General features: G+C 42.8%; 1 protein-coding gene across 5 annotated transcripts in view; it reads left to right on the forward strand.

The window, feature by feature from the left end:
• LOC128520165 (F-actin-uncapping protein LRRC16A-like) overlaps positions 1–16,289 on the forward strand; it is a 49,385-nt gene extending 33,096 nt beyond the window's left edge. The window contains exons 23-38 of one of the 5 annotated variants that reach the window (XM_053494255.1): positions 46–139; positions 282–380; positions 506–634; positions 826–957; positions 6,015–6,190; positions 6,638–6,725; positions 6,828–6,968; positions 8,953–9,019; positions 9,398–9,612; positions 9,780–9,883; positions 10,286–10,688; positions 11,403–11,451; positions 11,535–11,747; positions 11,858–11,986; positions 13,015–13,137; positions 13,554–16,289. In XM_053494255.1, the coding sequence (XP_053350230.1) occupies positions 46–139; positions 282–380; positions 506–634; positions 826–957; positions 6,015–6,190; positions 6,638–6,725; positions 6,828–6,968; positions 8,953–9,019; positions 9,398–9,612; positions 9,780–9,883; positions 10,286–10,688; positions 11,403–11,451; positions 11,535–11,747; positions 11,858–11,986; positions 13,015–13,137; positions 13,554–13,678 (2,287 nt within the window). In that variant the 3' untranslated portion in view covers positions 13,679–16,289. Of the gene's footprint in view, positions 1–45; positions 140–281; positions 381–505; positions 635–825; positions 958–6,014; positions 6,191–6,637; positions 6,726–6,827; positions 6,969–8,952; positions 9,020–9,397; positions 9,613–9,776; positions 9,884–10,285; positions 10,689–11,402; positions 11,452–11,534; positions 11,748–11,857; positions 11,987–13,014; positions 13,138–13,553 lie in introns of all 5 variants that reach the window. The other 4 variants (XM_053494257.1, XM_053494254.1, XM_053494256.1 and 1 more) reach the window with 4 other exon arrangements.
• Positions 16,290–17,965: the final 1,676 nt, after the last annotated feature.

Here is a 17,965-nt window from a genome sequence, read left to right on the forward strand (position 1 = left end):
TATATAAAGCTGTACACATTATCTCCACTCCTTCTCCACCTGCAGGAACTTCACCATCCGCTTCATGCCCATCCCCATCATCGACGCGTCTCAGGCCCTGAAGGCGAGTCCGGAGAAAACCGAGGATGCCCTGATGAGGGTGAGAACTTCGTCTTCCAGCTCATCTTCAGTTTTAATGATACTTTGAACTGTCCTGTGTTTCTATTCATTTAAATATATGTTTAAATGTTTTTTACAAGACACGACATGAAGGGAACAGGTTTCTTGTATTTCCTTCACAGATGGAGAACTACCTGTTCAGGAACCACGAAACCCGTAAATATGTTCAGGAGCAGGCGTATCGTCTTCAGCAGGGCATCGTCACCACCACCACGCAGCAAGTGAGAACTTCTTCTAAACCTCCTCTAAACCTCATACACACCTGGGAGAGTTTCACAAAGCTAAGCTGATCTTTAAATAAAATAAAATAAACGACCATGCTCAGACTGAGAGGCTTTCTCCGCAGATGATCGACCGGATTTGCGTGAAGGTCCAGGACCATCTCAACTCTCTGAAGAACTCTGAGCAGGACGCCATATTGGAGGACGTCAGGATGGCGGAGAACCTGATAAAGGACGCCAGGAACTCAAAAACGGTAGTCAGTAGGGAATTAGTTTATTCCCTAAAGTGGAACGATCCAGTTTATAGACTATATGGACTTCACACAGTGATTTCTTCATTTTGTTCAAACATCATTAGAATTAGTGATTGTTTTTTAGCTTTCTTCACGAAGATTAAACATTTTCAGTCCATGTCCATGAATGTCAGGCTTGTTCCCACCCACAGCTCCTCCCCAACCTGTACCACCTCGGCGCCTCGTCCCGGAAGGAGCTGAACGGTTCGACTGTGGGTCCAATTCAGGAGAAACTGGACTCCATGGCTGGAGAAGTGGCTCAGGTCATGGACGAGCAGCTCCAGGTAACCTCGCGTAACAAACACTGAACAGTCTTGTGGAGTTTTTCTTAGAAATCTAACATGTTTACGTTCCAATAGGGATTCCAGCTCAGTCCTAAAATTTTATATGGACGACCAAAGAGCTATGTACTACAACGTTTTTATCAGCTGCATAAGAAGTCCATTCAGTGTGTCGTGTTAAAAAATATAAAAGAAAAACTGTAGGAAAAAAAAAATTTAAATAAATAAATTGTACTTTGCTATATTCTAGTAGTGTTTATTGAAGTCGAGCTTACAGTATACAGGATGCTAATGAGCTACAGTACCTTAATAAGGAGAGATGGGAGAAAATGTCGATTCATGATTAATCTATCTGCACATGGACTCAAATCATTTAAAAAAATTGTTCTTGTTGATGTTTTGTGAACATATTGATTTTATTTCATGTAGATTTTGCAAATACTTTTGCAAAACGCTGTATGAGATGCTTTAGAGCGTGTATAAGAATACAATTGCCTGATCCACTTCATCTCAAGTTAAATCAATACTCGCACTGCCGTTAGTGTATAGCCCGTCTGACCCGCGTCTCCTCAGGAAACACGGCCGCGTGTGATGTTAGTGCTGCTGAGTCTGCGCCAGTCTGCTTCAGCGGGAAAACGTTAAAACGCTCGGTCTCTCCATGCACACTGCATTTTACGATGTGTTCTTGGACGCCCTGATAGACATTCCACACACTCTGTATCTTATTTTGGTTTTTTTTTCCCTCTAGCTGTGTGTTGGCTTTCCAATCGCGTCGACACAACAGAACATAAACACACTACTGAGCACACAAGGGACTCCTTTCATCCAAGGGTCTCACACACACACATACTGTATACACACACACACACACACACGCATGCAGTGGGTGCGTTCACTATCTGTTTGTTACTGCTTTATTGCTCTACATGAAATGGATTTTTGTTGTTTTTATTGCCCATGCATGGTTTTAAGTAACTCAGCCAGTGGATGGATGGAGGGATGGATGGACTTTATAGATGGATTTTGGGGATAGACAGATGGATGGATGATGTTGATAGGTGAAACAATGGACTTACTTCTGTACAACACTACAGTACATTAATACATACATCTGTAATTGTAATCTGTTGTAATATGATTGGCTATGAATGGATTCATGAATAAATTTAATGGCTTAATCAGTGAATGGATGAATGGATGGATAAAGTAATATCCCTTATGTAAATGTTTACCTAATTTTTTTTACCATTTTACCAATTACCTAACCCTAGGTAAATGTGATGGATACACATAGGATGTGGATGTGATGGGTATTTGGATGGAAGGATGTACAAACAGATGGCTGCATGGTTGCAATGAATGTACTGTAAAAATGGCTGTAGGGATGCATGCGTTCCATCCATGTATGGGAGAATGGGTGAATGTGATAAATGATTGTGATGGATAAATGGGTCAAGGGGGTAGCATTGGAATGAATGGAATAAATGTCTTGGATGGATGGATGGATGTATAGATGGAAGGGTTGGGATAGGGATAAATGTAATGGGGGGGTTGGGGGGGGCAGAAAGATCGGAAGAGGGGCGCAAATTGTTTTCAAGAAAAAAAAACAGACAGTGCCTTGTTTGGGCCCTGGGTGTATTTTATTGCATTTCACCTTTCCGGTAGAATACACATGGAAAAATAGAAAAACCCTGCTTGATTTGAGAAAAAACATGCTCAGCTTGGGGTGAAAAATGCGCTCCTCTCTCTGCATTTCTCTGTCATTCTGGAGAGGTGGAGCTTATTAGCCCGCCTTTTATCCAGCTGTCAGTGCAGACACGTTTAGATTGTCAGTAGCAGCGGAACGAATTTTGGGAAGATAATGGATAAATTCATTACACGTACGAAAAGGAGTTGTGACGATGCATCGTACTTTTTGTAAAATACGAAAGTATGACATTAGCTATCTTCAGCTTGGCTTTACGGTGGCTGGGACAGATGCTGAACCGCTGCCTTAGTGTGTCATTTGCACAGATCTGCTGGCAAATGATAGCATGAAGCCATGCAAGCTGAAGCGCCATTTAGAAACTTAACATCCAACAGTTAAAGACAACCCCTTAGATTCTTTCAAATTAAAGTTATTTGGCTTTGAACAGCAGAAACGCAACCTGAGCAAACGCACATCAGTGTCCCAACAGGTGTCTGTAAGCGTCGTAGTACGTCTCTAAACATGTGGCTAAATTAGGAAAACCTCACACAATTGCCAAGGTGCTAATCTTACCTGCTGCCAAAGATAACTGTCAGGTTATGTTTGGAGAAAATTTTGCTCAGCAGACTAGTGACATCTCTCTTTCTAACGACACCGTTAGCCGCCGCATATCTGACATGGCAAGCGACGTTAAAGAGCAATTGCTAGTTAACATCATGCAAAGCCAGTACTATGCCCTACAGCTGATGAGACAACTGATGTTGCAGGGCTAGCACAGTTGCTTACCTATGCTAGATATGGAAATGCTATGGAAATGCTAATATTGAGGAGGGCATTCTTTTCTGTCGGCCCCTTCCAGAGCACACAACCGACAAGCCATTGTTTGAAGTTCTGAATGGATGTTTACGAGATGCAGGCATGTCATGGGATAAATGTGTCGGTATTTGCATGGACGAGGCCTGCTCAATGACTGGGAGGGTTAGCGGCCTTCTCACTTGTGCCCAGAATTTAGCTCCATTAGCCAAGTGGACCCACTGTATGATTCATCATGAGTCTCAGTTTTAAAGCAGGCAGTGCAAGTTTTCAATTTCATTTAGGCACACCCATTAAACGCACGCTGGTTTTCCTTGCTGTGTCAGGAATTGTGCCGAACATGAGCAGCTCCTTTTTCATACTGAGGTTCGCTGGCTCTCCAGAGGTCGGGTTTTACATCGCCTCGACGCATTACGTTCCGAAGTAAAGACATTTCTTATAAATGTTAAGTCCGACCTTGCACGGTACCTGGATGTCCCCCTTTGGTTAGCGCTGTTGTCATACCTTGTAAACATGTTCGATAGGCTGAATTCGCTGAACACATCTATGCAAGGGAGAGATGCCAACATCTTGCTTCTTTCAGAAAAAGTCAGTGCATTTGTTGGCAAACTGGACCTTTCACGTGATCGTCTGATTTAATAATGTTGACATGTTTCCCAACTTTGCTGACTGTGTGCAAGAGACTGGGATGAATATCTCTCCTTTAATTGATACAGTCGCTCAGCATGTAGAGGGACTGAAACAACAATTCGGCCGTTATTTCGCTGAGGATTTCAGTCCATTTGCTTGGGTCAGGGATCCCTTTATCTGCCCAGGAAAAGACCTTCCAGTTGACATGGCGGAGCAGTTAGTCGAATTAAAGTGCGACACGAGACTGCGAGACTTCTACAGCTCTTCCTCTCTGCCGTCATTTTGGTTGAGCGTGATGCCTGAATATCCTCAGTTATCTGCCGCCGCCGTAAAATTACTTCTTACATTCACCTCAACTTATCTGTGCGAGGCCGGGTTTTCAAAATTGACGGCTTTAAAAACAAAGTACCGAAATTGGCTTCAGATGGAAAATGATCTGAGGCTTGTGCTGTCCAACACTGAACCGCGAATTGTGCTTCTTTGTAAAAATAGCAAGCGCAGGTGTCCCACTGATTTCTTTAACGGTGTCATGGCTGAGACGCAGACGCACCCTGCATCCCAATTCGTATAATATCTGCCTACTGAATATTATTTAGGCAGATAGTAGGCGGATACTTGTAGAATGCAACCAACGAATTAAATGCAGCATACTTCACACTTAAAAAAATAAATTACACGTTATTTAGCGTTTACACGTTACAACTGATACTACTTTAAGTTCTTTTGTTTAAAATAGTTACAATAGTTACAATTTTGATAACATATTCCATAACTGTCTAGCCATCTGTCATTGTACATAGTTGTATAAAACTCATAAAAGTTATTTTAAAAATCATAAAAGTTAGGTATAAAAAAAATACAAAAAGTAATAAAAAACTATTTGGGTTTTGGGGGCGGAGCCCACATGATAGGGGAGGTTTGGGGGAGGCTTTAGTTCCAAAAGGTTGAGAACCTCTGGTGTAAAGGAAAGAATGAATGGGGCCATGTATCGTGAGATTTTGAGTGAAAACCTTCCATCAGCAAGGACATTGAAGATGAAACGTGGCTGAGTCTTTCAGCAAGTCCGGGCTTCATAAGTGGCTTCGTAAGAAGCATTTCAAGGTCCTGGAGTGGCCTAGCCAGTCTCCAGATCTCAACCCCATTGAAAATCTTTGGAGGGAGTTGAAAGTCCGTGTTGCCCGGCGACAGCCCCAAAACATCACTGCTCTAGAGGAGATCTGCATGGAGGAACGGGCCGAAATACCAGCAACAGTGTGTGAAAACCTTGTGGAGACTTACAGAAAACGTTTGAACTCTGTCATTGCCAACAAAAGGGATATAACAAAGTACTGAGATGAAATTTTGTTATTGACCAAATACTTATTTTCCACCAAATTTTGCAAATAATTTCTTTAAAAATCCTACAGTGTAATTTTCTGGATTTTTTTTTTTTTTCTTATTTTATCTCTCATAGTTGATGTATACCTATGATGGAAATTACAGGCCTCTTTCATCTTTTTAAGTGGGAGAACTTGCACAATTGGTGGCTGAATAAATACTTTTTTTGCCCCACTGTATAGCTAAATGGCCGGATGGGTATAGGGATGAATGTGATAGACAGGTCAATGGATGGAAGGGCCTACATGGGGATGAATGGATACAGTAGATGGACATAAGGGATGAATGGACAGATGAGCATAAGGATTAATGTGATGAATGGATAGATAGACAGAGGAGCAGAAGGATGAATGTAATGCACAGATAGCAATTACATTGAACAAACCCAGAAGATCTCATCTCGGACTGCTGAACTTGAACCCCAGTGGACAGACACCTAGAGTTAGTGTATCAGTGTTCCATCTATTCTCTTCTGTCTCTGTTGTATCTTCACTTCACGTTGCTTTCCTGAGGTCTTTTTTCTGAAATGTTCCTGCTCCACTTTTCCCTCCAGAGCCTGTTGGAGTCTATGGTGGACACGGCTGAGAGCCTCTGTCCTCACGTGATGCGGAAACCCAACCTGCGTCACGAGCTGATCAAAGCAGGGACGGGGAAGATGACAGTACCACGAAGCTTCGTCAAGAACACTCTGCTCGAGCAGTCTGGAATTGATATTATCAACAAGATCAGGTCAGAGACTTGGTCCCTAAAAGTACTTTAAAACCACCAGAGACATAACACTTTACTCAAGTGGTCATGGAAACCCATCCAGAAACTGTGAGATAACATGCAGGGGCTGGTCTTTGTTTTTGGTTTGATCCATGATTGCTTGTGTCCAAATCCTCCTGAGTAAGACAAGAAGTTCAGTCACTCTAAATGTCTGATTGTATAAAAGTAACTGTAGACCATAACAGCCTCAGATACCCATTAAAATATCAGTTCAAAGCACGGGAATTTATTTTGATTTTGCCATTCTGATGGTCATTGAGCTTAAGGGTGTGTACCAGGTGATCTTTTGCTACCTGCTGGGTATGTAAGGGGGAAATTCTCTGAAGATCAGTTTATCTTTTTTTTCCTTTATGATGAGGAGCACTTGAGATTGTTTTTTGCTGATGATCTCTTGTTCTGGCCTTCCAGTGAAGTGAAGTTGAGTCTGGCTTCGTTCCTCTCCGACCGGATCGTCGATGAGATTTTGGAAGCGCTTTCTGGCTCTCAGAATACACTGGTGAGTACAGGCTCTGGATACATGTTGGTTATTGTCCAAGAAGAAAGTAAGTTCTCAGTAGTTTTTGTAAGTTACAATATTTGAATTTTCTGTGCCTGTCAGGCAGAGCACCTGGTGAGGAAAGGGCGCCCCCTGGTCCAGCAGGAGTCCGTGGACTTGGACGTCCCAGAGGTCAGAACCTCCAAAAGGAACACCATGGAGCTGATGGAGGCTGAGAGGCTGGAAGACCTGGAGTCCTGCATGGTGAGTATCCTGTCCACTGGTTTTGATCCTGAAGTTTAACCTCGATCAAGTAGAATAGGACAAGGAATTTCAGAATTCAATAACTGCTGAATGTGTTGAAGTTACTAATCTTAAGCTTCAGAGCTTCAGTTACTTTGTCTACTACCTTGTGTAACAATCTTCATCGCGAAATGCCTAAACACTCCTCCAGCTCCCAGTTCCTTTGGGTATGTTTTCTCGTATGATTAACACACAGACAGGCATTCAATTTCTGTCTTTGATCACATGGTGTTTATTGTCCTACATGCTGTCTGGTGGTATCTGCCCATGTTCATTCCATCCACCAAGGATGGTGAGAAGCTCAGTTTTTATCTTTGTGGTATTCTTTTCCAAAGTCTAAAAGGTTGGAGGTCGAGTCCCAGGAGTCCTAACTCTTTTTTGTAAGAGATGTTCCTTCTCGTCTTTGTAAATTGTAACTCTGAATAGTGTGGCTGGACAGATCGTGTTACTACATTAAAGCCATTGCCTGAGAAAGTAACACTGTCTGAATAAGGATAATGTTTCAAAATGTTTTCTAAAGGTATGAATTTTAAGATAAAGTGAACACACGAGACGGCACGGTGGTGTAGTGGTTAGCACTGTCGCCTTGCACCTACAGGGTCTGGGTTTAAACCCCAGTCGGGCTCGATTCTCGTCTCTGTGTGCATGGAGTTTGCATGTTCTCCCCGTGCTTGGTGGGTTTCCTCCAGGTACTCCGGTTTCCTCCCACATTCCGAGGACATGTAGGTTAGGTTAATCCCAAATTGCCCGTAGTGTGTGAATGGGTATGAGTATGTGTGTGTGCCCACCCCTGGATTGGCATCCTGTCCAGGGTGTACCCTGCCTCGTGCCCTAAGCCTCCTGGGATAGGCTCCAGTTCCCCGCGACCCTGAATACAGGATAAAGCGATATAGAAGATGAGTGAGTGAGTGAACACACAGTCAGTATCTCACAGGGTATGTTTTGCTGCCGTTTGTGTTAATTTGACTCTTGTAAAAGGACCTCGGTACTCGCATGCATGAGCTGCTCTGTCTGTTATTCTACTTTCCTTAAGTGGTTTATTTTCTCTCTCCTCTTCGTGATTCTGGAACAGTTGGGCTTCTTACCTTTCTCTCTGCTCTTTTCTGTTTTTTCTTCTTTTCCCTCTGACTTTTTTTCCCCTTAATCATTGGCTTCATGGAGACTTTGTGCTGCAGCAGTGTAAGTACAAACTGCCTCCCCCATAATCCCTCCCTCCCTCCCTCTCTCTCACTGCGAATGTCTCTCGTTCTCCACTGTATAGTCACTAGCACAAAGAGCTGAGTTGTTCAGAGCCTCCCCCCCCTTCACATTCACAGCATTCTTTCTCTCTTTCACTCTCTGAGGTCATTACCCTACCACTTTTCTCCTTCATGAGTTGCTAATAGAGTTAGCTAGAGCTACTTGTGCTAACTTAAAAATTTTAACTCATCAGCTGAACAACTCGCCACCCCAGAAGACCCACTTAATATCACACATGTATTTGATATTTTATTAAAAGAAATATTAAAAGCTGCATATTAATTAAAAAAATAATAATAATAAAACCATATATTTGCCAATTTTCGCCAGTAGAGCAGATGGCATTCCTGGCACGCAGCACCTCCAGAATCCACAGTTTGACGCCCAGGCTTGGGTTGTTGTCTGTTTGGGGTTCTTCAGGGTTCTCTGAAAAAAGCATGCTGGTTGGTGCAATGACCTCTATAAAACACCCCAACTCGATCATCAACCATGGTGCAGGCCATCCTAGAATTCCTGGGATTTTCTTCAAATCCACCAGGATGAATGATTTACACGTTTTTATAATCCGAGTATAAACTCCCTTGTTGAAGCCAAAAAACAAATTGCAACTAATCCAGAGGACTGAGGTACTCGCGAAATAAGAACTGGGGGAAAGTCTTTGGAATATCGTCAGCACCATTAATGCTTTTCCTTACACTTCTCCTAGATGACTCCAAAGTCAAAAAGGAAGAGCATCCACAGCCGGATGCTGAGGCCAGTCTCCAGAGCATTTGGTGAGTCTGGAACCCCGTCATTTGCATTTATATTTGAGAATAGTTCTCCTATATTTCAAGGAACTGGTCACTGGTCTTGGGAATGTGACATATGCAAGTACTTAGGATCTTGGAATCAGCTCTACCCCTAAGGAACCTTGGTGTCTAATGCTTCTGGGTAGCTTGTCCCACTTTAAGGTGCTGTAAAGATAGCAATCGTTAAACATATTTCTTGATGGCTAGATATGGTTACAAATTTAATGGTTTTTGTGAAAATATCAAGACCATGGTAGGATTTCTTCTTTGCACCATAAAAATCACATAAAATAATATCATAAAAGGAATTTGTTATTGCAAAGTGACTGATCAAAGTTCTTCACTGGTTCTCCTGTAAATCAGAGATGGAGTTTGATCTTGACAAGGCTCTAGAGGATGTGCCCATCCATGTTGAAGACACATCACCATCTGCCAAACTAGACAAAAAGCCACCCGGCGCTGTGGGAGACCTGCCATCCGAGGAAGCCAAGAAACTCCAACATTACACCAAGTTACGACCCAAGAGAAACAAGAAGACTCAGCCGAGCAGGGTTCCTGTGAGTGACCCAGTCTGCATGGTGAAGTTCTTAGTATAACCTCCTAGCAATCAAAAAATGTTTTAATTTTTTTTTTCCTTTTGTATAATGGAGTCGTTGATTTGGTTGTCTTGCCCCTTAAACCGGTGTAGGCTTTCTGAGGTATGTGAAGGTTGACGGACGTTTCTTTCACTGTGCCCTAACAGCAGGTCAGCAGCATGCCGTCACAGGAAGGAGAGCAGAACGGCCTCATGGGAAGGGTGGATGAAGGAGTGGACGAGTTCTTCTCCAGGAAAGTCTCCAAGATGAACAAGTCAGTGCTCATTCCTTTTTTTTTCTTTTTTTTTAAAGCCCAGAACTTGGTGATGGTGTCACAGCAAACAGTGTTTAATGGGAATTTATTGGACATATTTGAAGTTTAGTCCATTTGGAACTTGAAAAAGCATATAAAGCTGATTGATCTGTTTAGACTGCAGAGTTACAGGATGCCCAGGTCCCCACAAATACAGTCTTAAATCTACACTATATCTTAGAAGGTCTATATTTTTAGTAAAAGTTAATAATGAACTTTTTTCTGTTTCTGGGTTTGGTTTCTTTACTTGTCTATTTTTTGTTTCTCATAGTCTTATTCTTTTCTTCTTTTGTTTCTATACTCATTTTCCCTTTCTTTTCCTTCTGCCGCTTGTCTGTCTGTCTACCTACGGCGCTCTAACAGGAAGTCCTCCTTGAAGTCTTCAGACTCTCAAGATGCTGAAAGAAAACGTGAAATGCGAAAAGGGGGCTTTCTAAACCTCATCAAGTCCCGCTCAAGTAAGGACAAGGAGAAGGAGAAGGAGAAAGAGAAGGAGAAGGAGAAAGAGAAGGAGAAGGAGAAAGAGAAGGACAAGGAGAAAGAGAAGGACAAGGAGAAGACCTCCACTTCAGCTCCACCCATGTCCCCAGTCCCTCAGACTGCAGAAGAAGCCTTGTCCCCCAAGGCCAAGTCCCAGTCATTACGTTCAGAGCACAGCAGCAACTCGGACCAGTCTGAGGAACTGAAGACACCAGACTGTGGAGTCCAGGTGATGGGGTCTGGTCTGTTCGCTGAGATGAAGGCCAAGCAGGAGAAGAGGTCCAAGGTATGTTGAAGCTCAGATCTACTCAAGAATCAGCAGTATGACTCCCTTTATTGGTCTCCATAATGTTAGATTTGTCTTTGTTGTGAGTTAGAGTGAGTCAGAACAAAGACTAGATCTGTTGGAGAGAAAAACAGACACAATGGCGCCATACACAGTGTGAACTGCAGCCCATAATTTTTTCTTCACATACAGTAGTATTAAAGATGTGTACGTTCCTGACACTTCGGACAAGATCCTTGATGTTAAATCACATTAAGCCGCGCATACACTTTTTGCGCTAAACTCTAAAGACATAGCGCCCTTCAGTGGAACTGTTGGGTTGTTTTTAATATGTTTAATGCGTTTTTATTACATATGAAATCAATATCTGGCAGGAGACGGCGCACCGCTCGGCCTGAGTCAGCTCAAAATTTCACCGCGCTCACCTAAAGCGACGCGTCCGTCTGGCGTCGTGTCAGAAAGAACTTTATAATGAGTTTTCTGGAATCTTCTCCAGATCGATCGCTCTCCTGGGGCTGATTTCAGAAAGCTTTATGAAATTAGTTACGCTCTGTCAGCTAGCTTGTACTTTTCATACAGAACGTGTAAAGACACAGAGGCTTTAGAGACCCTGGACGTTTCTAGGAATGAACTTTAAATACAGTTGAATTCGGTTCCTGCAGCAATTATCCTGTTACAGTGTTAATCCCAGCCTTTGGTCGTCTTCTTTTTCAGGTTCCTGACTCCTCGTCGAGTCCGGAGAAGCCAGACGGACCTGCATCAGGTGAGGGGTCTCCGCCCTGCAGTGTGCAGAATATCTGGGTGAATATCTATTAGTGCAGTAGCTGATACACTGTGCTTCTGCAGGTCAGGGGAAGGTGGAGGTCAGCGGCACTGTGAAGCCCCCTGACAAGACGCCTCGGGTCGGGGGGGAGTTGAAACCCGAGGCAGCACCGAGGACCCGAGGGCCGGGCCCGAACCCGACGAGTCCGAAACCTCCGCTTCAGAGCAGCAAACCGAGCCTAGGCCCTCGTCCGGCCCTCCCGCAGAAACCCCGCAGCAGCAGCACACGCAGCATGGGTACACACACACGCGCACTCCACACACACACACACATGCAGTGTTTATTCCCAGACACTACACATTACACCCAGCTCCTCTCTCACTGTGGTTCTTCGGTTCTCCTCCAGACGAGAGCTCAGAGTCTCCTGCAGGAGGTCAGAAGGTTCCGTCTACACTCCGGAAAACGCCCTGGGAAAAGAACGGATCCTCGTACCCTGCACAGAGCGCATCCACCTCCAAGATCTCCACTCAGGAAGGTAGAACCCTTCATCACTAATGCTTTTACAAACACTCAGCTCCTGCACACTGAAGTAGGGCGTGTCTAATTGGCTTACTGGCTTGGTATGTTTTGTGTGTGTGTGTCCATGTTGTCAGCCATACACTGCTTTTAGTTGTCACCATTTCATTTTTGTCTCATAGTGTCTCATCTCATCTCCCCAGCTCCATCAGCACCTGGTACGGGTCTCTCAGGCAGTCAGGGTTAGAGTCTGATTAAGATCAGGCCAGAGGGTCCGATCTACTGCAGCTAGATAACTAGAGAGATTCCGATTTAAGAACCAATAATGTGTCTTATTCAGAAATGATCTGATTAGGGAGTAAAGATTATGATTAGGGTTTAAAAGTCAAAAGTCTGATTAAGGCAGGAAAGTTAAGAAGAGTCTGATTAGGGGCATCAGAACTAAAATAAGGATCTAATTAGGACTAGAAAACGAAACAGAGTCTGAGTAACACCATAGAAATGACCATGATTATGGGAGTCTGACTGAGGATTAAAGAGTCTGATTAAGAACTAGTGTGTGTCTGATTCTGACTGCAGACTCTAAGGGCTAAAGTGAGTCTGATTCAAATATAATCAAGATCAAATATAAATGTAAATTTTAAAATCAGGCTTCAGAATCAAAGTCTGATTAGGGCTAAAATAAAGAGAGTCTGATTAAATAAATTCATTCTGATTCGTTCTTTAGATCTGATGAGGGCTGGTTAACGTCTGATGGAAATGGTAAAAAAAAACAAAAAAAAAACAAGTTAGATGAAATAACCCTTACCCAAGGAAGACCTTTTAGATTTTTTAAAAAGATTTCGCTGCAATAAAATAAAAATTGCATCCAGGAATTTAAAGAATTCGGGTTAAAATGCACAAGTCTAAAAATTCACTGGTTTACAAAAGTTACAAGGAAATTAAAATAGATACTGAAGGTGTACTAAAGGATTTTTCAATAAAAGGCTGTAGGTTAAAAGTGAGTCTGATTAAAAAGGCTAAACAGAGCACTAATCCTCTCCGCAGTGGACTCGACTGAAGGAGACGTTAGCGTATGTAAGCTCGAGCCAGAGCTGGAGAAAACAGCGATGCGACCCCCGGAGGAGGCGGAGGCCGAGCTAGAGCACAGGACGTCCCTGTCCCGAGCCGGTTAGACCTCTCACCTCTGACCTTTCACCTCTTATACTTCACCTCATCACCTTTTAGTTCTCATGGTGTATCAGGCCAAAGACGGGTCGGTTTGCCGGGGAATCGCGCTCCTCTTTGGCCGCGTCCCAGATAACACCGGGGGCTGACGGGCAGCTCCCGCCGCGTGACGCAACCGTGACGGTGTTGAGCTGAAGGCTGTCCCGCCGTGTCCCCGTGTTAGCTGGAGCGTTCCTCTCCGTCTTAAATGTCCTCTGGAAGTGGATTGTTCTGTGATTGATCTGATCAGGAGTGAAGAAGTGTCTAGTGTTAAGAGCTGCTGTTATAGAGATAAACACCAGGGGGTGCTGTTTCATTGTTATTTATCGTTTAAGTTGTTCTTTTGTTAATCATTAGTTTTTTTATATTTCTTTCTACAGCAAGAACCTCGAGCACAAACCAGCCGAGCTCGGACAAGAACGGGTCAAAGGACAAGGACTCGAGTCAGAGCAGCAGATCGGCAGATTCTGGAGAGGAAGCAGATAAAGATTTTATTTTTGTATAGAGAGAGAGAGAGAGAGAGAGAGAGACCACATCACTCTGTGTTTCTGCTTCAGGAATCTAGACTGTTAAAAGAACCGATGCATTCCAGCTGCACTCTCAGATGTGTGTGTGTTTGTGTGTGTGTATGTGCGTGTGTTACACAATACACTCTCATTCAGTTCTTCCATAGTGTCTGATGCGGGACGGCGTCGCCGTATGACGTGCCCTGTGTTTATCTCCTCCTCCTATGCGAATTAGGGCTAAAACACTGTTAAAGTGCTGACCGATCTCTGGTTTCTGCACTGACACTAGAGGGCACTTTACTACCTGCCCTCGTGCCTTACAGCTCCGCTGTACTGTGATCAGACCGAGCAGGACACCGGCGGCGTCACAGATAACGTATGCATGTCTGATTATCCTTTAAACAAAACAAAAATATCAAGAACAAGCAAACTTTTCTCTGTTTTGTGCGCCATCACATTCTGATCCGAGGTCTAAGATGAGCAGATCAGACTCAGATTTCCGTCTCAGAGATCGGATTTCACGCGTCAAACTCTGTCCTGACTTTTATAAACTGCATGTTGGTTGTGTATCTGCCTGCTGTGTCTCGGGTCTTTGGGGTACGTGTTCATGAAGACCAGCAACACTGATCTGAGATCAGACATCTTGGATTGGACTCTTTGCTTCAATAAGGTGATCTTGGATCATATTGTCCCCCCTTACAAGATCATACAAGTCCTCTTCAAAACAACACTTCTTAATTTAGGATTAGACCCCTCCATTTCATGGTGATTTGAGATCAGATCCCGGCAGATTGCACAGGTTTATGGGGCTGAATGATCAGACACTTCCTGGTCTGATGATCTGAGATCGGATTTTCATACCTTTGTTTTTTGCTCAGTAATGTAAATGTATAAACATGGCATCAGATCAGATTCTGTTCTACAGACTCTCTCACGTCTGATCGGATCAGTGCTGAGGTTCTTCATGTCCACAACAAACTTCCCTTTTTTATTATTATTATTATTTGATTTATTTGTTGATCCGGGGCTCATAAACCTTCGTGTGTGTGTGTGTGTGTTTGTGTGTGTGTTTACACACATATAGTCAGGTCTAAAGGTCTGAACTGCAATCAGGTTTTATTTTATCTTGTGTTAAGAAAAACGAACAAAACATTTTCAAATATGAACAAATGTTGCTGATGATGAGCTGTAATAAAAAAAAAGAAACAAATATCTTTTTAAAAAATGTGAAAAAGGAAAAAAACATTAAATTTATTTTTAATTGCCTTTGGACGTTATTGGACTCTTTTAAAAAAAGAAAAAAGCAGATGAAGCAAAACCAAAAATACACACATTAAAGCCATTTTGAAATACGTTGTAAAAAAAAATCAGTCCATAATTTTTTGTCTTGAATTTTAATTGAAAATTTGCACTTTTTCCCCCCTCGCACCATTAAAGGGAAGGGGCGGGGCTTATAGCAGAAGATTGACAGCTCGTGACCAGGGAGGTTTTGATTGCACTTCTGTTTCGTTTGAGAAAATCTAAAATACATTTTTTTCTTCCTGTTGGTGTTAAACAGAGATTTGGCTCCTGATTAATAATTTAATTGAATAATTATAATTAAAGTGAGTAACACTTGCACACCTTTTGGAATTTATGTTAATGAAGCGTTAATTAGACATTAATCTGGTGTTAATGAGGTGTTAATGAGGTGTTCCACTTAGAACCATTCTGTAATTTATTTTCAGTAAACAAGCAGGAGTCGGATTTCAAGATCTTTCTTTTTTTCCCCTCATTTTCTTCTCTTGTGATTCCTCACGTCAGGCTCTTCCTCTCCTCTTCTCCTCCTCTTCCTCTCCTCTTCTCCTCCTCTTCCTCTCCTCTTCTCCTCCTCTTCCTCTCCTCTTGTCTTTCTCCTTCTCTTCCTCTCCTCTTCTTCTCCTCTTCCTCTCCTCTTCCTCTCCTCTTGTCTTTCTCCTTCTCTTCCTCTCCTCTTTCTCTTCTCCTCTTCCTCTCCTCTTCTTCTCCTCTTCCTCTCCTCTTCCTCTCCTCTTCTCCTCCTCTTCCTCTCCTCTTGTCTTTCTCCTTCTCTTTCTCTCCTCTTCTCCTCCTCTTCACTTCTTCTTTTCCTCTCCTCTTCCCTTCTTCTCCTCCTCTTCTCCTCCTCTTCCTCTCCTCTCTCTTCTCCTCCTCTTCCTTTCCTCTTGCATACCTCTCCTTTTCTCTTTCTCCTTCTTTTTCTCTCCTCTTGTCTGTCTTCTCCTCCTCTTCCTCTTGTCTTTCTCTCCTCTTCCTCTCCTCTTCAGATGTACATTTTGTTGATATGAATGATTTATATTAATGTAATTGCGTAACACTTGGACTGTGTATTATTTGTGTTATTTTCCCGTAAGGTGAAGGGGAACAGTGATTGATTAGTTAATGTGTGTATGCAAATCAGTGTTAATATATCATGTGATCCTTTTTCTTTTTTTAAGCTCTGTGTGTGTGTTTGTAATCACAGTTTTTTGATCTGGTCTGTACTAACGTTTCACTCGTGCACTGTGTGTGTGTGTGTGTGTGTGTGTGTGTGTGTTTAGTTCATGAATGTTTTGTCTTTTCTATCAATCGAATTAAAACTGATTTTACACAGTTGCAGTCTTCATGAGTTGTTTTTTTTATAGTTAATGAGTTATTTTTTGAAAGATACAAGCATTTCTACAAAACTACAGCAATAATAATGATCATTTAATAATATAATTTTCTCGGAGGTGAAATGCAGCTCTAAAGGAACTGTGCACTTTATACAAATTAAAGCAAAAAGTCTTTTTATTAATATTTCATTTAAATGCGTCCCTGTGACTCGCTCTGTCCCTGACTGTCCTCCTCTTTTCCTCCGTATCTCTGTCTCTTTCTCTCTCTCTCTCTTTCTCTCTCTCTCTCTCTCTCAGTCCAGTATGAGCTATGGGGGCAAATATTTGTGAAAGTCTGGCCTATTAGTCAGTCGCTAAACACACAAATACATGAACAGCAACTGCAGTAAAGTGGCCACTAGATGGTGCTGAAGTAACACAGATTGTAAAGACACCCCGAGCTAAATCAACACTCACCTCCTCCTCGGTGTTACGGACAATGACTTCATCAGATAAATCATCATGTTGTATCGTAACACACAGCGATCGGCCGCAGCGCTGACACACTGACGGGTGAAGTGAATAACTGATCATGGTCCCAGGGCCACCACTCACTGGGACGTGTTGTACAACCTGCGGACCTTGTGAGATGTTCTCGGTCTTCTGGGGTCAGGACTTACGAAAAGTGCTCCAAGGAAGGAGAACCGGTGACCCGGCGAGAGGGTGATGGTCTCCCAGGGGTTACTGATGCCTGTGTGGAGTGAAGGCTGGCCCGTGTAATTCAATCCAACAGAAGCGCTATGAAATGAGTCAGAACACACAGCGTATGGTAGTTTATTGTGTATGGAGAAGCTGCAGAGCGATTAGGGTGGCCATGCTGACCCGTATCCTCCACCAAAACACCTCAATGGGCATCAGAACTGGACCACGGAGCAACGGGAGAAGGTGGCCTAGTCTGATGGATCTCGTCTTCTTTTACATCATATCACAGCACCAGGATGCACTATGGTTAGATACACTACGGTTCAGCTTTAACAACAAACAATATTATATATAATAATAATAATAATCATCATCATAATGAACTTTTGGGAATTACGGACATTTATTAGTAAGTCTAATAAAATCCACTAACAAATACTTCTGGACCTAACTGTTTGTGTTTGTGTACCTGTGTCTGTCTGTCTGTATGTCTATATATGATTCTGTCTGTATATTCTATCTATCTACACTGCGGAAGGATAATTATCTGATTTGATTATTTGCAGTTTCCCCACTGACAAACCCTCATAGGTTTATTTATTGTAAAGGACAGAGACAGAATATCAATTAAAGGTCCAGAATAACACATTATATAAGTTTTATAAATTGAGTTGATTTCAGTGAGTAAAATAAGTATTTGCTCCCCTGCCAACCAACCATAATTCTGGCTCCCACAGATAGTCATGTGGTCATGTGGTACACAGATCAATTTATGAAGGTGCTCCTAACAACAACTCATTATGTGTATAAACGCAGCCTCTCATCTTAAATTCAACCTTCACCACCATGGGCAAGTCCAAAGAGCTGTCAAAGGACGTCAGGGACAAGATTGTAGACCTGCACAGGCCCTTCAGCTAGAACTACAGTCCAGAACTACACGGGAGGAGCTGGTGAACGATCTCAAGGCAAGTGGGACCACAACCACCAAATAAA

Source organism: Clarias gariepinus, chromosome 4 (assembly GCF_024256425.1).
Source record: "Clarias gariepinus isolate MV-2021 ecotype Netherlands chromosome 4, CGAR_prim_01v2, whole genome shotgun sequence".
NCBI classification, from domain to species: Eukaryota; Metazoa; Chordata; class Actinopteri; order Siluriformes; family Clariidae; genus Clarias; species Clarias gariepinus.